General features: G+C 39.8%; 1 protein-coding gene across 4 annotated transcripts in view; it reads left to right on the plus strand.

Annotated features, from left to right (window-relative positions):
- LOC107087271 (smoothelin-like) overlaps nucleotides 1-24,274 on the plus strand; it is a 59,897-nt gene that overhangs the window by 31,640 nt on the left and 3,983 nt on the right. For 3 of the 4 annotated variants that reach the window (XM_015378754.1, XM_015378756.1, XM_015378757.1), the window contains 13 exons: nucleotides 1,101-1,777; nucleotides 3,446-3,497; nucleotides 6,416-7,018; nucleotides 9,052-9,125; nucleotides 18,692-18,877; nucleotides 18,980-19,055; nucleotides 19,167-19,199; nucleotides 20,787-20,966; nucleotides 21,097-21,159; nucleotides 21,239-21,311; nucleotides 21,398-21,577; nucleotides 21,686-21,812; nucleotides 21,919-22,070. In XM_015378754.1, coding sequence (XP_015234240.1) covers nucleotides 1,101-1,777; nucleotides 3,446-3,497; nucleotides 6,416-7,018; nucleotides 9,052-9,125; nucleotides 18,692-18,877; nucleotides 18,980-19,055; nucleotides 19,167-19,199; nucleotides 20,787-20,966; nucleotides 21,097-21,159; nucleotides 21,239-21,311; nucleotides 21,398-21,577; nucleotides 21,686-21,812; nucleotides 21,919-22,070 — 2,476 coding nt within the window. The remainder of the gene's footprint in view (nucleotides 1-1,100; nucleotides 1,778-3,445; nucleotides 3,498-6,415; nucleotides 7,019-9,051; nucleotides 9,126-18,691; nucleotides 18,878-18,979; nucleotides 19,056-19,166; nucleotides 19,200-20,786; nucleotides 20,967-21,096; nucleotides 21,160-21,238; nucleotides 21,312-21,397; nucleotides 21,578-21,685; nucleotides 21,813-21,918; nucleotides 22,071-24,274) is intronic. The other variant, XM_015378755.1, reaches the window with a different exon arrangement.

Consider the following 24,274-nt stretch of genomic DNA (forward strand, 5'->3'; position numbering starts at 1 on the left):
TGTGGTTCAGAGGTCATTCAGAACTGTTTTTACACATACGACGAAGGAACCACCATGCTGTTTCCATGTGATATGAGAAGTACCTCATCTATCCTATGACATAGCAACACCATGGAGGTAGACGACATCTCAAGGGAGGATGTAGATACCTTGTTTGGAGTTTGGTTTCCTGATCAGAGAGGGAGACAGAGAAGGGAAGTGCTTATCTCTATAGCCTTATTTCTGCTTCCTCTTTTTCCCCGGTTCCTTGTTTCTTTCCATCTATGGTTGTAAGATGTTCTCTCTCTCAGACTTAAGCCAGGAACTGAGGGCCATGAAAGATCTACATCCCCTTAAAACTCCCTGTACCTCTTCTAAGATCCTGAGACATTCACTAAACTGATTCCTTTAGGGGCCTTAGAGCAATAGAGGACTTTTTCTTGAATAACTTCAGTTAAAACGTCACTCATCACCTTTAGTGCAACATCACTGTACTGCTTATATGTTAAAACCATAAATGATTTAATTAAACAATTAATTTATTTGAAGCTGCATACATCTGTTTATGATAAATCAATCTTAATGTACAGATTTCTTCCATATGCTGTCATAATTTAATGCCAGGGCTTAATTAGCATGTTTACTTTCATATGACTGATACTCCATCATGTGGCGTAAATTTTTTTCCAGACAAGACCAACTGAAAAAGTTTGTCTGCTTCACCAAATCATAGCTTTGCTTTGAATGTTTCCAAGTTTACTGCCAAGCGTTTCACTGTCATCCCCACGGCCGTGGATATCTGAGGTGAACATCCAGAGCAGGTCACACAAAGCAGACAGACTGAGCTGCAGCAGCCAGTACAGTCTGTCTTTAACTTTGAATGTTGTTGCAAGAAATGAATCATCAGGGAAAACAGTCCTAAAATAATTTGCATGGCCTAAAAACTGCAGTGTTTTGCATTTGATTCTCATAGTTTTAAATAAAAGTGTTGTATGTAAAAAGAGTAAAAAAAAACGTAGGATTTCTTATTGATTTTCCTTCCTTTGACCAGTCTGGTTAAATGAACACTGGCTGACTGATTTGTGAAGCTCTAATTTTTATCTTTCCTGTATTTATTTCAGGGACGAGCTCCGACTCCGGCATGGTTCTGGTTCTTGATCATCGGGTAAAGGATGACACTATGCTGATCCAGCCTCAGAAGGAAGCTGTGACCCCAGACTCTGACCTGTTATTGTCCAACCGGACAAGGTCGAACTCCACAGCTTCGGATCGTAGTGTGACTTCTGTGCACTCTGTGAGCTCAGAGAAGAGTCTGGGCTCAGCCCCCCGATCCCGGCTGGACTCTGGAGCCTCGGACAGGAGCCAGAGTTCCTTCCAGCGGGGTCGCCTTGACTCTGGCGGATCAGAGCGCAGCATCGGCTCCCTGTCTTCTGCCAGACAGAGGCTGGGATCAGATGTCTCCGATTCATGTGTCAGACCTCGTTTGGGGTCTGTGAATAAAGACGGCATGGGTGTGTTATCTAGAGGTCGGTTGGACTCTGTGACATCCAGCCTCAGCGTGGGTTTGTCTTCTGAGGAGAAGGCTCCATTGGAGGATGTAGAGAGAACAGGAAGTGGTTCAGGCAGCAGCACTGACTCAGAACCTGAGAAAAGCCAAATTCCTGCCAGCAGTCAGAACCGATGTAACCAGGAACTCCATCCTAACCAGGATGGACCTGATGGGGCTGTTCTATCTCAAAGTGGTCCTGTGAATGGGCTCCACAATGACCACACTCAGGGAAATTTAAACTTCAAGAAGGTTGGTGTATACTTCAACTGATTGTTTTTCAATATCTAATAAATATATATAGGCATATTAAAGGGGGAAACCCATTGTGTGACCCCTGAAAACCACTAGGTGTCAGAGTACAGCAGCAAAGCAAACAGAGTTTGGGCTTAAAGATCAAGACAGATTTCTTAATATGGATGCATTCTCCTTTTTTTGGACTCTTTTTAATCAAACAATATAACTTCTACATTGCATAAAGCCGATCTCAGTTAGACATAGAGAAGTTCACCCAGAATTTAAAATAAATAGAATCTGATGAGAGACGCTCTGACACTGACTTCACTAAGTTTTTTTTCATGTATTTTGTGGACAAAAATGTTGACTGCTGTACAGCATCATGCATACAGTATGGCTACATCTAAAAAAAAAAACTAAAAAAAACACTTTCATCTAAAATGTCCTTAATTCCAGTAATTTTGTTCAAAACATTAACCTCATATAGATTTGTTGCACTGTCAGTTTAAAGTTCTGCAAACATTTGTCTGGTCGTGTTTGTCAAGTAGTTCTTCAATTTCAAAAAGCTTGTAAATGTGATTCTTATCAAGCAGGCTGTTTCGAACTGTCTTCACAAACGAGGTGAACAACTAAAGCTTATTACTCTAGAAGCTGGCTGTTCAGAGTTCTTTCCCAGCATATTAATGGAAAGTTTAGTGGCAGGAAAGTCTGGGAAAAGAGGATTTAATTCATAATATGGAATAACTGTGTAATGAGTTGATATAAGTTTCACTTTTTGAGAAGTTTCACTGACCTTTATAAATATTACAATGCTATTTCAATGTATTTATATGCAGATGTCTGTCCTTTTAATATGGATTTGTTATTGCAATAACTTAAATCTGTGCAGCTGTTCATAAATGTTGTTTTTTGGTGCAATCTGAGCCAGCTGGACGGCGCAGCTATTAAGCATTTATCAAATTGGCTTTACAGAGAGGGGCGCTGAGCTGCACATTCACAGCCAGGAGCACCAACCTTTCAGGCTCTCCGTTTAATCATACTTGAGTAGAAACTCCTTCGCTCGATTCTTCAGCGACATGCAGGTCCCATCGGCATCCATAAACACAACAAGTTTAGCTCCTAGTTGATGCTGTTTGGTGTCCGTTACTTGGTTACACAAACAAACTGTGCACCTGATTGTCTCTGGTTCAGCTCAGCGGTATGTCTGCCTCACCTGCTCTCAGAAAGGAATATGTGCCTCTCGTTCTCCATCCCGGAGCGCTAGGAAAACAGAAAATCATGATGCGTGACGGCATCTAGACTCTCCTCTAAACATATTTAGCCAAAGCCACAAATTCTTTCACTGTTCGCTCTAAAACAGGCTGATGTGGAGTCGGTCTCCTGAGAGTAATGTAAACATCAGAGCGTCTAGCCGTGGCCGCGGTGCCAGGAAAAGAACAGAGGGCCACATTGACATGTTCAAATATAAATGTAACACAATGAAAACACAGCAGCCAGAGCTGAATTTAGCATCCTCTCTGTGATTATGCCCCAATATGCAGACTCCAGTTCTTTATGAATCTCCTCTACTGCTCAGTGTAGCAGGCAGCTGGGTGGTTGTCAGCAGAGCGGGTTGACCTTTAATCTGTGCTGCTTCTTCTCATGGATCACCATATTTCTATGTTTGTCTTCCCTCCTTTTTAGATAACATCTGATGGAAATCTGACATTCCCTCATGGCAAGGCCAAGGAAACGGGTAAGACTTTAGTTCAGCTCTGTATAAAATCACTCAACAATTCAGTGTGATTATCTTTTCACCAGAAAAAACATGTTGGCATTTAAACTTTATTTGTGCCATCAGGTCAATATTTTGGCAGCTCAGTGTTTCTGAGCTCCTTTTTAGAAATTAGCATACATATGTTGTGAAAAGGAAAATATTTATTTATTAGATGCTACAAATATTATAAGATAAACCTACATTTGTGCTAAAAATCTTGTTTTGTTATAATGGTGATCTAAACACTGATACTCTATACTCGTAATTAGGAGTCACAGGCTTTTTAAACTGTTACAGGCTCTTTACATAAGTTATTTCCAAATTTCTTAGCATCTAATGTTCTAGTCTACATACGGCCTCATCCTCCAAAGTTTTTGGATCTTAAAACACATGAAGACTTGCTTTGTACATCCAGAGACGATCGTAAAATAAGCCCCAAAGTGGGACTTAAATTGCACATGCAAAGGCAGCACATGCAAACGTTTTTTTGTGTGTAAACTCTTCAAAATGTGGATCAAATTTTAATGGCTTGAACTGTCAAAACGTGTATGCAAAGGAATGTAAATATTTACCACATGCATAGCTAAATTATTTCAAATTGAGCCTCATTTTAGCACTTCTAAATGTCAGATGCAAGCTTACAGGGAGGAATTTCTGAGGTTTTTTCAATATATTTTATATTTAACTTGAAGATATAGTAGAGGATGTTCTTTTTCGGTTTGATTTTTAAAATAAGTGGTCCTCCTAATTGTCAGTCATTCTGGTGATATGTTTACGTAAGGTTGTCCTGCTTGCTCGTCCTCTTTTTCCACTTACACTACGGGTGTTGAGTCTGACATAATGGAAAAATTGCCAATCTCTCTTTTGGAAAGTAAGCTTGTATGAGCAATGCAAACAGCACCTTTTAAACAGAGCGTACACAAGGAGAAACAGGCTCTTGCACGAGTTTAATAGGCATTCACTCTCAAGAGCAGTTACAGGGTTGTGCATGTGCATTTTTTTTTTTTTAAGTGGAGAGGGTTGGTCTTTTCAAAAACTCGTGAAAATCCTCCACTTGACATTTAAACTGTTCCCTTTTTCATAATTTTATTTATTTGTAGCACTTTAAATGGGCAAAGTCGAGTTCCATTGTTACTATTGTTTAAATGATTATTGCCATCATTGCCTCCAATAAAATGGTGCTGAATCTCATCTTCCTTTTATGGCCACTCTCAGACTGCCAGTACCGCACACAGACCGCTCATTTTAATAGGATGCAACCAAACCGGCATGCTATCATTTGCGCAAGCTATCTTTGTAGATCACCTGCAACAGGTCCACTTATTGCATATGCAAAATAATCTTTTCACAGGAAATTTGGTGTTCTTTGTTTTCATTCTTTGAAGCTTAGGTCCTAAATGGCTTTATCCATGGTGTGCAAAAATGCCTGCCTTGATTTTCTCATGCTTTTTTACAGACTGGTGTGTGTGTGTATGTGTATGTATATATATATATATATATATATATATATATATATATATATATATATATATATAAGAAATGACAGTTGTCAAAGTATTGACACATTTTATTCCTCCTTAATACTGTGTTTGACACATTATCTGGTTTTCTTTAAAACTAAATTTAATAGAGAGAAGTTTTTCATTGACCCTAGCTTTATCCTATAAGGCTCTATGTTTCCTTCAACTTTTCTTTGTAAGAAGGGTGTTTCAGTGTTTGCTTACTTAAAATAAAGACATTGTATCCATTATCAGTTTGCATAGCTAATAGTTAATCACCTGGTTAAGTCTAATTTGTTGTACAGATGAAGATGCACTAATCAGAAACTGGTCAGTAAAATTTTACCTGCAAAAATGAACTATATTCACCCTGATAGACGATTATCATCAGACCTGATCATTTTCTTGCCTTCCTCCCATACTTGTACTAAGAGCATACCGTAAGTAAAATCATGCCACTCTTTGAGACAGTGTCTCTAACAAGGTTTTTCTAATGATATTAACCAAAGACAAATAAAGGAGCTGATCAGCATAGCTAGCATTCCTACAACAATAGTTTGCATGTATTTTCTAAAGAAAACAAACTACTTAGGATTCCAAGAAAGCAGCTATAATTTTCAAATTCAGTGTGAAAGGTAGATGTTAAAAAGATAAAACGGAGTAATGCATATTTTGTTCAGCCTTCTTATACTTTCTCATTTTCTCTTACAGTTATATAAATTGTAGACACTTTTATGCTCTTTAAAAATAGCTAAATGTAGCACACATCTACTATTCACTGTCTTTATATGAAGCACCTCACTGTTCTTTATCCCAAATAGTTTTCTGTACTCAGTAACACCGTAAAATAACATTTTTCTGACTAGACTTTTTGGATTATTTTCAGTTTAGAGTCCTGATTTTTTTTTTAAAGATAAAGGAAACTGTAGTTTGCACTCACATAAGCCATGAACGTAATTTAGGCAGATCAGGCTGACCTTTTTGCTTAGATGATAAGCACGGCCTTAAATTCTGCACATATTAATGGAAATTTGGGACCCGGAAAACTTGGATATACAATTTTATCGATTAAATGTTTTCATTTTTTTATTTTTTTACAGAGATGCCATGAATATACATACCTTCTTTATATTAAATCTAATCCTGATTATTTAAAGATTCAGAACGTTGTGGTGTTCATTTGAAGTGGGGTCCAATCACAATCTTTCCCCTATCATGATTAGGCTTCCCTTTTATAAAAGACAGACATCAAGTCAAGTAAAGATCTGTTGGAGATATTGATGTTTATAATTGTTATAATTTTTTTGTACAAGCAATCTGAACAAGTAAATTTATTTTAGAAGCTTCCCTTCTCTGTATTCCATTGTTTTTCTCTAAAATCAGTTCCTTCTTTTGCAGCACCTGAAAAGAAAGATGTCATCTTGGAGAATTTCAGTCGCACCAACTCTGTTCGTGACCGAATGCGCAAGTTCACAGAAGCCAGCCAAAGCCCAAACCCCCCAGTTCTGAAGAAGAACCCTCTGAGGAACGGAACCACCTCTGGCCTTAACAATTTCTCCAGAGCTGCAGAGCTTTTTGCTCAGACATCAGCAACCTCCAGCAAATCTAAAGACAAACCCACTAAGACAACTGTAGGATCAGGTTCTAACACCTCTGCTGTGTCCCAGAGCCCAGCTGCACCTCAGCCCCTCAAAGGAGGGGCCGAAGGACCTCTGTCTTCAGCCAGCCAATCACAAGCCTCCCTGGGTGGGACGAGGCTACCCGCTGAAAAAGATGTGCCTGTCTGTGCTGAATTAAAGGAAGACAGGACCCTAGGGAGAGCAGCTGAGAAAGAGATCCCTGAGGGAGAGGAAGACCCCGACATGAAGACTTTCCTCACGATTGAGATCAAGGATGGGCGCACCACCACCAACTCCTCATCCACCGCTTCAACGCCAAGAGGCAGCATGATGCCTATCACCAGCATGACCCCCCGCATCACCACTCTGGGACAAAGACCAGGTAAGCAGCACCAGCCTTACAGCTTCAGACATCTCTGTGTTGAACCACACTATACAAGCCTTTTTTGGTTCTAATGAAATAAATAACTGGAATCCCCAGTCGTTGGAGGAGCTGACTCACCAACTGAACCGATGACAGTTTTTGAGAGTCTAAACAAGCACAAGTTAGAGCAAAGGGATGCAAAGGCTGAGTAGCTGGCACAGATTTACTAAGGGGCATTTGTTTCAGAGTGGATACATTTCTCAGCTCTGAGGGGGTGGATGGAGGATGAGGTCACTGGTCAACAGCATAGAGCAGATTTCAAACAAATAAAGAAACGACTGGCTCTCTAAACAGAAACACAATGGTTTTATTGTAACGGTGAATGAACAAGCTTGTCTGCCCACATGGAGATCACTACTTGGTGGTGTTCTGTACAAACTGTCTTCCCTTCATTTATTTAAAACTAGACACTCTGCCTGTAATTCATGCATTTAAATAACATGTTTTTTTGGATATCTGCTTTGTGATTTGCCCCACAGAGGGTAAAGCAGTCTCACCTGATGATCTGCATTAATGATTCAAATATTACTCAGTTTTAATAATTTAAATATGACATTCTTTTATTTCTATGAAAAGTTCCACCTCATTTTAGAAAAAAAACTTTATTTTATTCTATATTTCCTATAGAACATAAATTTTAGCAGTTATAAAAGGTAAACATGAATGTTTAAGCGAAAGGTGCGTCATTTCTTCATTTGTTGTCACTGCAGCTTTGGTTTGTTTTAAAAAGAAGCTGTCTGCCATAAGATTTGGTGGTTTTATTCAACCTGTCACCAAACAGGTGACAGTTTTATTTTCTGAAACATTAAAGAGATTTTTTTTTATTATTCTCTAACTGGTTTAGTGTAAGAAAATTAAATTACTCTGCACATATTTACCAGCAGAGGGTTGTCACAGAAAATGAAAAAATAAAAAATTTTGCAGTGTTGACATGCAGTATTTTAATCAAAAAAAGAAGTTTACACATATTACTGGAAAACCATACAGATCTATTGTTTATCATCAAATTGCAAAAAGATGTTTTCAAAGTGCTGTACAGCCATAACCATATTTAAAGAAAATAGTTGCATAGGAGGGAAATGCCCTGTAATAACGTCAGTGCTGAATAGAAGTAAGAAGAGATAAGGATGTATGAGTCCAGAACTGGCGGCTAATTTATTGAGCAACATTTAGACATCTAATCTTTGCTTTTTTTTGTCAACTTGGTGCTAAAAATGTTTGGTGAAAAATATAAAATTTAGTTTTTACTGACGGTTGTAATTACAAAAGAAAAAATCACGTTAAGCTTTAAAGATGAGTTAAATAATTAATGAGTATAAGCAACTTCAGATTGAAGTGATTATCTTCATTAAATAAGATATTAGTGACACCAATGTGGGATTTTCCATCAGTCTTTTGCAGCTGTTCTCGCAACATCCCCATTTAAAACACTCTCAGCAACAATAACTCCCGTAACACACACGGTTTGCTTCAAATGAAAGCTGGACCCATGCTAATCCAGACTTCTTTGCCTTTTCCTGCCCTCGTCTCCCACCCCTCCCTATGAGCCCTGCACTGGCTTCCTTAGGAGTCCTTTTCAGCCCAATTTGCTTTAATGGTTTAAGAGCTCCTTTTTTGGAATCCGCCTGTCCCGGTTTGAGTGAAGGCAGCTTCAGGACTGAGTTTCGGGTTTCCCTCCAAAGCACTGTAAAAGCTTGTAAAAGTGCCGTGCGTCATGCTAAAGGTGCATTTCTTCTGTGGTTTATGATCCAGCTCATGCGTGCGGTGTGTTATGATGGGGAAGCAATGAATCCTAAGGAAACACGTACGGCACCCTCAGAGCACGATGTGGAAAGCTGTTTATGCTAAAAATCTACATGTTCTCTTTTTTTTCCTAAAGTCTAAGCAGCTCACTGCTGATGAGTCACATGGAAAATCCTGCACAAATTTTCAGTCTTAAAACAATTTACAAGTCAAATGTTTAAGTTTCTGTCTTGTGTGTGTCTTTTCAGAGTTGACCCTTGGCCTAAGAGCTACACCGTTCAAGATCTCCTCATCTATGTTCCCTTCTGGATCCTCCATTAAGGTAGGCTTCAAATTTTCTGTAAACTTTATGAAAATTGCTTAGAAATTCTCAAAAAGTAGATTTATTATGTGTCCCTAATTGTCAACCAACTCTCAATTGTTGTATTCTGCCGCATCTTTCTGTTGAAAATCACCTATAAATGTCCTGGAAGGTCCTCCAGCAGAGGCAGGAGTGTGTAGGGTGAACATGGTGAGTGGGGGGAGAGGAGCTAGAGCAGACAAGAACAGTGTTTATCAAACACAGAGAAGAGCCACCAGTCATATCTGTCCTTGTAGGGTAAGTGAAGAAGACGGGAGGTTGGGGGAGATGGGAGGTGTTCTTGCTTTTCTCTCTGCATAGTTTTATCTGGAAACTGTTTCCCTAAATCACACCTGTCCGTCTCCGTCTTAAAGTTTATCCTGCAGCTGCCTCAAAGCACAAGTTGATGCAACTTCTTCGACGTGTACTTTTGACTCAGAGGGCAAAGAAGCATCTCTTACGGCTGTTAGGTTTAGCTGAACCGCTCCTCTGTGAGAGTAACAGAAACACTCCAACAAATCTCCTGCCATCCCCCCCCATGTCCTCAGAGGTCAATGCCGATAGCTAACCCTCCTTCTTTAAGACTTCTCGCTCCCTGATAGGAAGCACGGCTGTGAATTGAGAGTCATGTATTGAGCGGAGTTATGTCCTGTTTACGTTTTTATTTAACGACCTCATTTGGAGCGTGTTCATAATCTGGTTATGGAATCAAAAAGCTGGTTAATTAGGCCTCCACCCAGCAGCCATGTGAAGGAAAGCCTCTGCGTGGCTGCAGAGGATTAATGCTGTAGGATTGAAACTGTCTCCCTGGTTTAGGCACCAGCACTGGTTGGGATACAGATATATTCCTACTCTTTTAGCACACTTACAGCCTTCAGTGTGTTCAGTCCCTAGCAAATGTATTACATCCTGATGCTTTTAATGTCAAATTCCCACTAGCTCTCTGTTAAAGATCAAGTAATCTCCACAAAGAGATTTACACAAATATTCCTTAAATTGAACATGTAGCTGAAATTTCTTCAGCACCTGGCTGACACACTGCAAAAAGGATATAAACATTTGTAAAAATGTCTTCAACTAACTGTATTTATTCTTAATTTCAGTAGTTAAATAATATGATCTGCCAATAGAATGATTATTTTACCCTTTAAATAAGATCATTAGATATTATGCACTTGAAATAAGAGATCAGAGTTGTTTTTCTTATTTTAAATGCAAATAGTCTTACTTCACTAGCAAAGTTTCTCACTTACCTGCTCAGTTCAAAAAAGAATGCACTTATTTTAAGAAAAAATGACTTACTTATATTTTAAATTTTTTTTTTGCAGTGTAACCTTTCTGTTTTGAAACAAAAACTGAAGCACAGATATTGATCCCTTCAGGTAGTATTTTTGAAAAGCAAACAATCATTAGGTCCTCTGAGCTCTTAGTCTTGTCTTTATTTTCAAAGATGTTTAGTTAGATCCCTGTCCGGTGTCTGACTGTGCTGTTCTACCGCATTTATCTCTATCGCTGTCGGTTTGTCCAGCTTAAAAATCAGGCTTTATTTTGTTCTTCAATTCAATTCACTTTATTTATATAGCGCCAATTCACAAATCAATGCCAATTTTTGAAGTATGCCAATTTCATTGGCATACTTCAAAATCAGCCACTTGCATGATTTTTTTCCCTCCAAACATAAAGACCAGGAAAGCAGAGTGCATTATTTGTTGCATTTCTTTCTTTGACTTGCTATGAGTTGTTGGTATCTTGAGGACTCTTCTGTCCCAGGCCTTGGTGTGGTTGGTTTATGATGAAGAAAATGTGTTTTTACTGTTTGGGTTTATGACCACCAACTGTGTTTACTGGACGTCAAGAGATCTGTCTGAAATGGATTTCTTCAATAGGTTTTACTACAATGGATTTATGAAGGTCTTTAGAGAGCTGTTTTTCTCTTACCCACCAGTGAGCTTCTTGTGCAATATCTTGGCAATGAGAAACCTTTTTATAGGCCATTAGGTACGGTTAAAACCAGCTGACTTTAATTAGCTCCCACAGAGTCTGGATTGTTTTCTGAATACTGACAGATTTCACCTCTTTTCCCCTTTTTATACCCTTTTTCCCTCGATGTTGAATGCTACCTAAGTGATCCTATTCTTCTACTCTTAATTTATGGACTTTTTTATTTTATTTCATATGAATACTTATATGGGTTAGTGCTGACAAACATAAAAAGATTTATTGATGAAAAATGTCATGTTGCATACTTTGATGTAAATACAGATATCCTGTGAATGCCTCCAAGGTTAATTGTTGAACAGTTTTCCCAATAGACAGTTTACGGATAAAGATTGAAAAGAAGAACTGCCTCAAAGTTCTTGCCTTCCTACTCTAAACACACGTCTGCAGGTAGAATACATTTGTGGCATAGCTTGTGGACTAGCATTATCCATTCGTAGCTTTAACTGTTATTTTACTGGATGAAAAGAAAGATTTTACCGTTAAGCCTCTTTGTGTAGCGCTGCACAGTCAGACCGTCATATAAGCAGCGCCATATAAGCAGCCTAAAATGAAATCCCCCAGAGAAAATCCTCAAGCCTACTACTGTAAGTCTTTGCCTCCTTTCATCACTTGGATAAGCTGCTATATCAGCTTCATGTGCCTGGATTTGCTCAAGTTTTAGCATACAAAGGCTTAGGCTGACTTGGCTAATGAGATTGTAAAAACAGCAGCCGACACCGATGGTTAACATCAACATGGAGGATTTAGAGGGTGGGGGAAGATACTTCTAGACTCCTCCTGTTTTCTGACCTTTTCTGGTCAAAGTTCATGACTGTTAGAGAGATGACGGTCTGTTTTTGGTAAAAATGATCATTCTGGTTAGAAAGTAGAGCTGATATGAAGGCCGGAGAACAACATGAGTTCCTGTTTACTGGTGTTTATTGACCATCATGGTTCCTGTTGGAAGCCCTGATCCATTTGGGTGGTCCAGACCTCTCCTTGGTGGTCTAATCTCAAAGCTCACCTCCTGTATTTACTTTAATTATTTTAATTCCAATAAAATGTGTTGAGGCTGATTGGCTGATAGGCTTTTTTTTTTTTTCACTGACCAAAGTTAAATTAAAGGTTGGATACAGAACAGTTTCAGCTGGTTGATGGTCTCGATATTACTGCCAAGCTTAGGGTCTCTCTAGCTCAGACCGGCACCATCATCTACAAACAGCACCCTGGTGACCGATTCTTTCACTTTACCCCCGAAGGACAATGACATGATTGTTTGCATGCTAGTGATGTGCCACACATGCTTATTGATTATGGCGCTGACTCACATGTCTCACGTAGAGAATGCATTGTCTGTGTAATCTTTTTGGCTGCGGTCCCTACATTTTACTGTATTTTAGCTTAAGATGTTTTTATCCATTTAATTGAGACATTCTCTAAATGCCAACAGTGACCAAAGATTGTTCAGGCTAACTGATAATTTGAAACTTGGCTTTCATGTCTTCATGTTCCTCCTCCATGTTTTCATTGAAGAACTTTCTTTGATATGAACTACCTTTGGTTTTCTATTCCTGTCTTAGATGAGCCGCCCTCCCTGGGCATGATCTAATTTTCACCATTACTAGTTGTCCCCACTGAGCATTGAGTTAACTGAGTTATGGGTTTAAGTAGGAAAGCAACCACAATGTCCTTAGTAGCTCTGGGAAAACTAGAGACCTTCTGCTCAGCTGGGAAACTATACATCCTGCACTATAGAAGAAGAAAGACAAAGGCTTATAGCAACTAGACAAGTAATGGACACAAACAAGTGGAAAATGGTTCCATCCATCCATTTTCTTTACATGCTTAATCCCAGGTGGGGTTGCTGGTGCCTATCTCCAGCTGTCTATGGGCGAGAGGCAGGGTACACCCTGCCCATCGCAGGGAAACACAGAGACAAACAACCATTCACGCACACACTCACACCTAAGGACAATTTAGAGAAATACCAGTCATGTTTTTGAACTGTAGGAGAAAGCCGGAGTACCTGGAGAAAACCAACGCATGCTCAGGGAGAACATGCAAACTCCATGCAGAAAGACCCCGGACCGGGAATCAGACCCAGAACCTTCTTGCTGCAAGGCAGCAGTGCTACCCACTGCGCCACTGAGCTGCGGAAAACGGTTCCCTTGGACCAAAATAGTTCTTGACCTACATGTTAAATGATTTAGAACCAGGACCGTGAAGACACCATCCCTGCTGTGGTGATGGTAGCATTATGGAGATGCCTTCCCTTATGAGTCAGTGGAAAAATGGATGGAGCTACATTTAGGTTACTCCTGAAGGAAGATAATTGAGAACCTGCAGAAGACTAGAAACTGTGGTTCATTATTTTAGCACGACAACAGCTCTAGTGTAAATGTGCTGTGCGTCATGCTGAGGTGCAACTGTAGATTACAATACATTTGTTTGGTATATTGTCCCAGTCAAAGTCTATAATAAGCCCCAGCTAAGAAACCTATGTTAGACTTTAAAACTAAACTTCACAGCTCCTCTCCCTCCAGTCTGACTGAGCTTGCGCCTTTGCAGAAAGAAAATTGACAAAATGTAGTTCTGAATGTACAAAGCAGGCAATGACTCACCCTTAGAGACATGCACCTTTACTAGCTGTATTTCTCAAATAATTGGTTTGGGAGGGTTTGTTGAGAAGTTTGTTTGGGGTATGTGTTGATGTTGTTGGTCAAACAGAAGAAATCTTAAGATGTTGTAGTTGGAACTTTTTTTGAAATGCTTTTGCCATTACCTTCTTGATTTAAGGTTCACCCTTGATGCCCTGTAGGTTTAAACTAGATAAAGCGCCTAATAAAATGTTTGCTCCTATGATGTTTGAAAAGTGCATCAGAGTAGGAGAACTTTTTGCGTCTTTCCTACCATTAAGATTCCTTTAATGCAAGCAGTTTAACGTGGCAGTGTATCTGCAGAGTGCATTTAATAGGAATGCCTGGACATCAAACAAGATGACACACACAGAGGTCTGTCAGCACTCTCAATTTAACAGCACTTAAAGTTTCCATGTGAGCAGCAGCTGGAGTTTTTCTTAATTACTAAGGACTCTAACCCAAAACTGTGGAAGAGCTCTGCTATTATTTGTGGAGCTCTGCCTTCAGTCATTATTGGACAGCAGAAGCGAGCTGATTAGTCTCGACCTCCCTCATGTTTTGTTAGAAAGCAGTTTGAGGAGGAATGACACGCAGCCCTGGCTTGGAGCAAAATCCAAACCGCTGTTTGCCTTCCAGTCGAGGTGTGAAGGACGTGCCCAAAATAAAAAGAAGTGTTTATGTAAGAGGGGTGAGTGTTTCAAATTGTTTTTCCCTTTCTCCTCCCCCCAGGATTGACTGGCTTTAATAACAGCAGGGTAGGGGATAAATATATCGTTGCATCTAAGAAATAAGTGGGTGGGGGCTGCCTGGGAAATTAGACCCTGGATTGGCTTTTCTCTGATTGGCTGAAAAGAGCGTCAGCTTGGCGAGCATATAAAGCACAGCCAGGGTTGGAGAGGAGGGCAAGAAGAACGTTTAGAAGCTATTTTATAGTTTATGCATATTCTCTGACTATGCCTGGGGTGAACCGGGATTTCCTCCCAGCTTCACAGCCTCCAGAGACTTTGGGCTGTACTGAATCTGGCGTGGAGGAGGTGATCGGTGATCTCCTTGCCCAAGAGGAAGCCAAGGCTGACGATGTTCCTGGGGAATTAAACGAGAAGAAGCTTGAGATAATGCTGCGGTGTGCTGTGAAGGAGATCCACAGTGACCTTCAGAGTTTTGGGAATAAAGCGGATGTCCATTTGGAGGAGGCAGCAGCTAAAGTGGCTTGTTTGTTTGAAGCCATCTCAAGGCTGCAGGAGGAAAACCTCAGGCTGAGAACTGAGCAGGAGCAGATGATGAGGAAAGTGGAGGCCCTCTATCAAGTGATGGGACTGTCTGATCAAATGGCACACAAACTCTGCTCGGCCCCACATGAGCCCAAAGCTTCATCTGATGATGCTCCTTCATGCACAGTCGAAGAGGCCACAGTTGAAGCTTCACCTGATAATTCATCCTCCATTTCCAGAGATTCTCCATCAGGTAGCTTATCACTGCCAGACCAAACTGTGCCCCAGGGCCTTTCCTCAGACACACAGGACTCTCTCACTGAATCTACTGAGCCTCAGAATACAGAACTCTCAGCGACATCTGCAACCCGCCGTTCGCTCTCTGCGCCATCTCTGACGACGACCATTTCTCCTGACACCTACACGGTAGTGCTATTTGTAAATCCTTCTGATCATGACCCCTTTTCAGTCAGTAAAGCCTTATGAACAATGGGTATGCCTTTTCTATGCAACCATGGGTCAGCTGGCCATGTCTCCTCAATGGCATCCCAGTGATGCTGCCTTTTGTTCTGTCATGTACTTGCTGACCTACAGTCCCTTATCTTTGCCCATGTGGTCATTTAATCCATCATCATCTCCTCAATTCAACAGAAAAAAGGTTAGATCATATCAGCTGTCAGCTGGTTTTGGCAGATATATCCTTCATATGGAATTTCTTTCCACTTCTGTAAACAGCTTGTTGTGTCGAAACTGTACATTTTACATAGTGGTGCACCAATCAAAAGTAGTTTTTGTTTTTTAGTAAAGATTTGACCTGCTTAAAAAAAAAAAGTAATTGGAAAAGCAGTCCCATTTTTTTTTTAATCCCTTTCTCTTGAATTATTTTATAGGCTAAACAAGGATACAGAGTTAGGGATTTCATTTTGGGGCAAATTCTGGATATATTTGGATAAAAGTGCAGCTCTCCTGTTATCTGCTTATTCGTTCTTCCTCTATCATAGCCTGGAAAACCTGAGTGCATCTCGACATATCAAATGCAAGAAGCCACTTAAAAAGGAGTGCAATTATCTACATTAAAGATTGACGGATACAGGCTTATTATGCTGATCATTTCGACAATTCACGATATCTGGTGATTGTTGTTTTTTTTGTGTGTTTTATTTTCTATTTTTCAGGCTAATATTGCATTTTCTCCACATTATAAAAATTATAAATAATACCTGTTACACATGTCTCAATATAAACAAAAAATACACAAACAAAACCAACAATTGAGAGGAAATGGAGGGAATAGCAATGTAAGCACTTCATGTGATCTTGATACTTGGTTCACGAATGCATTAATAATTTGGCAAACACATGCATCTATCAGCCAATGTTGATACTTGAAACGCTTATTTTAACCCAAAAACTTTTTTTTATCTGCCTCTAACCTAAGTGCTTCCTCTAACCTTCATTAGGACCTGGTAGTTCTTGGTAACGTTGGCTCTACTGATTAGAAAAATAACAGATTTTAGATTTTTCTAATCTAGTGGTTCTTGATGAAGCTAATGTAGAAAGGATCCAACAGATGTTACATTGAGCTAATATTACAGAGAAAACTGCAAAGGAAAAAAATTAGCATAGCAAAGGAAATGCACCTGTTTTGTGCATTTAGTCTGAACCCACTTGGCTTTATTTGTCCGGCCTTAAGAAATGAAGTCTCACAGTGCCTCATCTGCTGCCTTTAACCATTTAGATCAAATTTCAAAGCTTCTGCTCTTAAAGAAATACCCCAAAATTGTTGACATTTTTCAGAATGTTGAAAATTAACTTGATTTTCTTAGCTTTTAAAAATCAAACATTCATGACTTTTTAAGATCACTTCTGACAGCTCTTTTTTTTTTTTTTAGCATTGACCATGTGTAGACTGTATTACAAATCAGACTTTGAGAATTGAGTTCAATTCACGCAGATACCACCAAATCGCAACCGATGTGATTTTAATCACAAACTGCTCTGATTCATAACTAGTTATATCTAATTACATGAGTCTAAAATCTTTCCAGTATGTTTTAGTTATTCACGTTCCTCTAAAATATACTACAGAAGGTTCAGGATCGTAAAATACCTGTTGGTGATAATAAACCCCATAGTGTTGCTTCGCAGCAAGAAGGTAGCCTGGCAACTTCTCCTAACAGAAATGCCAGTTCTCTCCTTAGTGCTCCTGCTTCCTCCCACAGTCCCAAAATGTGCTATTTTAACGTGATCATGCAGACATACAGGGACACCTTAGGATGTTGGTCCTCTGTGCAGCTGTGATAAGCTGCCAATCAGGGTAAAGACCAGCTGTTGCCCAACATCCGCCTGCCACCTTGAAGCATTTTGAAGAAATTGGATGTGAATGGATGAATGGTTAAAAAGTCGGTGATCAAGAGCATAGTAGTTGATTTGACTGCAGTCCCTCATTCTTAGCAGGTATTTGGTAATAGTGGAAGGAATAACTTTCTACCGCCATTGCGTCCATCTGTTGAGGCCAAGTGGGAACATAGAGCAGAAAGAGATGCAGAAATACTGACTTCCAGCAGTAGCTCCCTTAGTAGCTTTGCACAGGAGTGAAATAAGTTAATAAGGACGGTTGCTGCAGAAAAAAAGTTATATATATTTGTTAGATTTTGTTCCAGACTGACTCTAATATTTGGGTTGGAAACTCTGCCTCCAAAATCCTTTGTTTGGGCAGTTTTGGCGGTTGGAAGCTTGGAGCCCATGTTTGGCCGGGTCGAGTCTCAAAACATTCTTCATCGGTCAAGAGCCTCTCAGTGCAGCCTGTCCCAGGGGTTCAAAACTCTGTTTCCACAAAAGTCACACAAACAAGGGGCCACCCAGGATCGTTCTGTAGCTATGGTGGGTATTATCACTCCCTGGTGGGATGTGGTGCCATCCAGACCTTAGGAAAGGCTGTGGTTAGGAAGGCAGAGCGGTTTCTGATCCTGGACTTTGTTATTCTTACAAAGCATTGAAGATAGAGTTCTATAGTGGCTATTTAGCACTGTGTGTAGATTAAAGTGGTACTTTTAAAAAGATTTATGGCACTTTAGAATATGACAGGTACATGGTCAGGTTTATGTAATGATATCTAATGTTTGTTCCCTTTCGCTCTGTTTCTCCTGTGGTGTACATAGCAAAAAGCTTTCCATTTAAATTCCACCCACTAATGCACCATGCCCATCCCAACAGCGATAGTGGCACGTAAACTGTGGACTGGCAGGAGCCTGGTTATTATGGAGACACTCACTCACCCTCTGATCTTAGCAAGCAGTAACTTGGCAGGCTTTCTCTCCCGCTCATGTGCTCCGTGTCAGGATCTCTGTGGAAGGGCAGTAGAGGAGAGATGGTAAAAAGGCCTTTGTTTGTGGAAAAAAAAAAATCTATTCAGTAGTAAATGTCTAGAAATGCTTTAAATCGATTTTCTCAAAATCATTCTGGCTGTTTAAAAGCTCATCAGTCCTGAGTTACAACTGTAATAGTCTGATAAGACATCAGAATGCATTCTCCCTCTCCTTGCATAAAGCTATTGATTATATGGTGTCTCTTAACTGTTTTACCTAAATTTTATTTTTAGTTCAAAAGTAGACTATTAAAATATTTCCTTCAGTGACCAAGTTAGAACCTCTGGGTGGTTCCACCTTCAGCCCCTAAACCTGAAATGACAACAAATGTATTTCTCTCTGTGTTACAGATGGAGACTGAACCTGTTGTTGGCTCGGAGTCATTATTTTCAGCTGCTCAATCCAAGCTTGTGACATGTTCCGTCCCCACCATCCCCAACGGCTTCAGCACCCAGACCAAAGCCATTGAAAGCTCTGGAAAACTCACTGCTGAAAAGCTCGCTGCCATTGAGGATGAGGAGCTCCTGGACAAGATGGTACATCAGAAATTTAAAAGTTCATATTTGGAAGGTTTTTTTTAGGTATAGTGAACTGACTTGGCATCTTGTCTGCCATTTGTTTATCTTTGTTTGTCAAAGCTGGATGAGTCCAAAGATTTCGAGGAGAGGAAGATGATCCGTGCCGCCATGAGAGACCTTCGCAAGAGAAAGAGAGGTAGCGTTTAAATAATCAAATCAGGGGTTGCTTTTTTTATTTTATAATTTTTTTTATGTGCAGCATTTCTATATTCCAAAGATGTGAAAAAGTGGATTTTTCTGCCCCCAGAGGCCATGCTGGGATGTAGCCAGGAGGAAATGGGTAGGACTGGGTGTGCAGTGTGCATTGATCAATAATTTCTGCCTGGGTTTGCCTTTTTGTTTTTATCAGCCACTATGTTTTCTGGATGTTGTGGTTTATGAAATGCATGAAAGATAAACTCTCTACTTACACATTGTGGGTTTTAGCGAGCACTTGCCTTTTTGGCTTTACAAGGTTGCATCCAGTTTGTGCTGAAATCGCCATTGTGTGGGAAATCTGTAGATGACAGTTTCACTCGTAAACCTCGATTTGTTCACGTCTTTTATTTCTCACATTCTATCCAGCTAAAATAGGGTCTCTAAATTAACCGCTTTTACTAATGACCTTGATAAAATGCAGTTTAGCCAAGTAACCTGCTGAGGGAAGGCCTCTGAAGTTTGCTAGATCAAATAAGTCATGATGGCCAAGGAACACAGAAGACAGGCCAGAGAGTAAAAAGATTAGATATTTAAAAAACTGTTTAACGATTTAAAATGTAAATGTATAACATCCCAAGCAGCAGAGAGGCTAAGGTAACTCAAACTTTGTTGAGGTTATAAAATCTGTCTACATCTGTTCATTGGTGGGAGAAACTCAGATAAAGTTTGATTTTAAAATTGGCCATAATCCCTGGAGGAGACTGAACCTATGTGGAAGAAGGAGCTTTCCAATCTGATGAGACCAGATTAGATATATATTTTTAGCCCCCATATAAACAATGTGTGGTGGAAATCTACTACTTTGAGTTCCATATCTGTTTGTAAAGCATGGGGGTGGCAGTTTTATATTTTTGGATGCCTTCTTCAGCATGTGGAGGGAAATGAATGGGGCTTAATGCAGGTCAATACTGGAAAGGGGGAGTGTTGGCCTAGTGGTTAGAGTAGTGCTCTGAGAAGGTCGCACTCTGCTCCCTCGGGCGCCGCCCAATGGCTCCCACAGCTCCCCAAGGGGATGGGTCAAAATGCAGAGAGTAAATTCATTCATTGCGGGACAATAAATGGATTTACATTTACAAAGCTGTTTAAGGCTTCAGAAGATGCAAAGCTTGGATAACGTTTGCCCTTTCAGAAAAAAGGCTGTAGGCTGCATAGAAATCAAATATTTTTTAGATTCAGTGAAAAGAATAAAAAAAAAATTCATTTCTTTAAAGGCTTTCTGTTAGTCAGTCACAAAATTTGCAATTTCTTTATCATTAAAGTGGATTTTAAAATGAATAATCTAATAAAGTTGGAAATAACCACCTCAGGATGAATTCATGACAGTCTCTCTGGTATGAGCTCACAGCACCAGGGATGGTGTCTGTACTTTGGATGACGCTAAATTTGGAGAAGTCCTGTCTCTCTTTGCTCTGGGATGTTTTTGTTGTGCCGGACATGTTATTTGACAGCTCTTGAACCTCTCATCTGCAGAGGTTTGTGTGTTCAGGGACATTTTTTTTAAACCACTGTGGAAAGAATTGTGAAATATAAAGCTGTCAGATCAGGAAGCCCTGTTTTCATCCATCTCTGCAACAGTCAGATCAGGTCCTGACAGCTTGTTATGACTTTTTGTTCTCCTTCTCCCTCCATCCATTTTTTTTTTCCACTGACATCATTTCTCCCTCACCAGACCAAAGAGAGAAGGAGCGTGACACTCGTCTGCAGGAGCTGCGACAACAGAGAGAGGAGAGGGCGCAGAAAGGCCGCGCCGGACCCGGAGCTGGAGAGGTGGTGATAAGGAAGATGGAGAAGTCGGCTGACGGTTCGACCCTCAGCCAAGTGACAAAGACAAATCGTTTCGCCCAGTCCGGTAGTTTTGTCTCTTATTTCCTTTTAGTCATTGCTGAGTCCTTTTTTTTTTTCTTAGGTTTTATTTAATGAAAAGATGAAAATTAAGATTTTTTTATTGTTTTTTTTGTTTTTTTGTTTTTTGTTTTCAGATGATGGGAGCAAATCAACACGCAGCACAGTTGTAGAAACCAGTTATGTACAGAAGACAGACAGTAAGATAATATTTTTATTGAACATTATGTCATTTTGGGCCATTTCTTTTTATTCATTTCTTTTGTTTTGTGCCTTTAGGAGGAACAGTCCAATCCAAATCCTACAGCTTCACCTCCTCATCCTCCTCCAACACAAGCAAAAAAGTTGGCAGGTGGGCCATTAGCTGCAATGCATAAATAATGCAGTGTTTCAACTTGTTACTTTCAAACATGAACGGGATGCAATTCTCTGCTTCAGCGTGTTTGATCGTGAAGATGAGATGACGTCTAAAACTGGTGGCAGCGGCGGTTTGTCCGCTGTCGAGCGACGGCAGGCGGAGAAGCGCAGAGAGCTGATGAGAGCCCAGACGATGCCTAAGACATCCGCCATGCAGACTCGGAAAGCCATGATAGAGAAGCTGGAAAAAGAAGGAGGAGGGTGAGGAGAAACAGCAGGGAAAAAATGACAGTGATGCAGGTCAGAGCATGAGCATGTGTGTTCATACTAAACCAAGTCTGGGTTGTTTTGCTTTTGTTTGTTTTTCAGCCCTGGAAATCAGGCAGTAGCCAAGGTAAACAAGGTGCAGCGCTCCACTAGCTTTGGTGTTCCCAACGCAAACTCCATCAAGCAGATGCTGCTTGACTGGTGTCGTGCGAAGACACGCTCGTATGAGGTGAGCAGGGCGTCACCTACAGAGCTGGGCCTGAGATAACATTCTTCTCTGTATTGTAAAGGTTGATTCATCTAACCCTTCCTTATCTGTTTGTCTTCTCCATCAGAACGTGGACATTCAGAACTTTTCTTCCAGCTGGAGCAATGGTATGGCGTTTTGTGCCCTGGTGCACAATTTCTTCCCTGACGCCTTCGACTATGACTCTCTGAGCCCCAGCAACCGGAGGCAAAACTTTGAGGTGGCCTTCAGTGCTGCAGAGTGAGTACTCACCACATTCTTCTCACTATTAGATTTAGAATCCTAAGAAAAGAGAAAACAGCACTAAAATACATTGCAATGAAAAATATAAATGCTCCTTTTCAAAGTTTCTTTGTCTTTGCTCTTATCATGCCTTAATAAAATGCCTAAAAACCTTTTCAAACTAACCTTACCATATGTCAATACGTTATGGTTCCCTACACTTGGCTTCAACCGCTCTCATCAGCCATTTATGAGAGCTTACTTTTTTATTTTACACTAAGGAGGAATTTTGTCCCACTCTTTTTTTTTTTTTAATAGTTTTCAAACAGGTGTTTGAGGATGAGCGACTTGTTTAAGGTCATTTCCCAGCATCTCAGAAAGAGTTAAGTCTTTGATTAATACACTCTAAAAAGATCGTTTTTTAGCTATTCAGAGGTGGACTTGATTTGAGTCATTTCCTGGCCAGTAAGTGGGGCACTTGCGTTACCCCACTCTCGTTCTGTTACGTTTAAAATGACCTTTACGGGTCACAATATCATGTCCGGCCATTCGGTGAGAACAATTGTGGTTCAGTTTTGACAAGTTTTCAATGTCCTGAAAAAGCGAGGTAACCCCAAACCATTACACTACCGCCACCATACCTGCCTCTCAGAAGGATTCTTGTTTTCTTGTTTGATTCTTGTTTATCTGCTTTACTTTATTATCTGATTTAACAAGACACATTCCGTCCACAAAGCCGCACTTGTTTTCTAAAGTTAGACAGGAATTGGTTTTCTTTTCGGTCATTTTCAGTGCTGACTGGATAAGTTCAGAATAAATTATAAGGAGAACACAGGCTTCTATTTCTTTTAAAAATAATTTTAAATATTTAAGATTAACGAAGAAAGTAGTGATAAACTTTATAAAGGAAATGATCCCAGAGCCTTTGATGAAACATTTCATAAACAGTGTTCAGCACATCTAATCCCTGTAAGTGGGTATTTCTTAAAGTTATATCTTCAGATTTAAGCATTTCCCATATAAAATGGGAAATAAAAGTTTTCTTCTAGTTTAAAAAATCAATTACACTAGATTGACAGGAACCGTTTAGCCTCAGCTTTATTTATAATCTCTAGATCTGTTTTCTTGAAGAAGAGTTAATGACCAATGAAATGTCTGCTTTGTCATTGTTTTCTGTCTCTAATACAATATAAAAACCTGTTTTTTTTTTATTTTACAATGAGGGATACTGCTAATGGATTTGATGCAGAGTGACTGATACCTAATCCTAAAGGCTATAAAATACTACATCAGCAGCTGTTAACATCAAATTTGGTTACTCTGATTTTGAAAGTATTCAAATAGATCAAGTTGTTGCTTAAGAACCCAGTTCAGGTCCACCCACAGACCTCAGATCTAATTCCTACTCTGTGTTGCTCCCCATCATCTACTCGAGTCTAAAGATGTTAACCGTTTCTCCCAGGTATATAAAGCGTCTATCAAGGCTGAGTAAACCTCTAATTTCTGCATTAACTCTGCCTCTAACCGTCCCCCCCGATGTGAACAACTGCGCTGACTCTGGTTTGGAAAACATCCTCCTCCCATCTGGGCCTTGTCCGTTATCTATCCCTTATCTCTCTCTTATCTCTTTTTGCATCTCACCACTTTTGTTGACGCACCCATCTGTTGTGTGTGTGTGTATGCTGTCACACGTAGCAGTTAGAATAAAGTCTCAGCCTCAATGGCTCAGCTTTTACTCTTTGTGTTGCATCCTCACTCGTGTCTCCAGTCACAGAAGATCCGCACAACAAACTCTGACACGACCCTCATTCTGTGCACGAGTGTGTTTAGAGTCACCCCATAGCTCTTTTTATCCTATTGTATTTTTCACTGTTACAAAGTTGTTTTTTTCCTGTTTTATTGTATTATTAAAGTCTAAAATAGGCATGGGTCGCTATTAGGTTCTCACAGATTGAGAACTGTGGCTAAAAATACAATCCATTATTTATACAACAGTTTGAAACAAAAACTTATAATTAAATTGAATTATTTCCTTTTTTTAATCAGATTTTATTTAAAGATTATATTGAGCTATTTTTCAAGGGTTATTACCAAAGTTAGAATAATCCGGTATTTGTTTGTCAAATCTTAAAACTAAGGCAAAAAAAGTAGTTTTTGTGCTTTTTATAATATCTTTTTTGCCATTCTGCTCTGCTTAGAGAAGACTCTTGGTGATATTAGCG

The sequence above is a fragment of the Cyprinodon variegatus genome, unplaced genomic scaffold (genome assembly GCF_000732505.1).
Source record: "Cyprinodon variegatus isolate N-32 unplaced genomic scaffold, C_variegatus-1.0 Scaffold178, whole genome shotgun sequence".
In the NCBI taxonomy this organism is placed as follows: domain Eukaryota; kingdom Metazoa; phylum Chordata; class Actinopteri; order Cyprinodontiformes; family Cyprinodontidae; genus Cyprinodon; species Cyprinodon variegatus.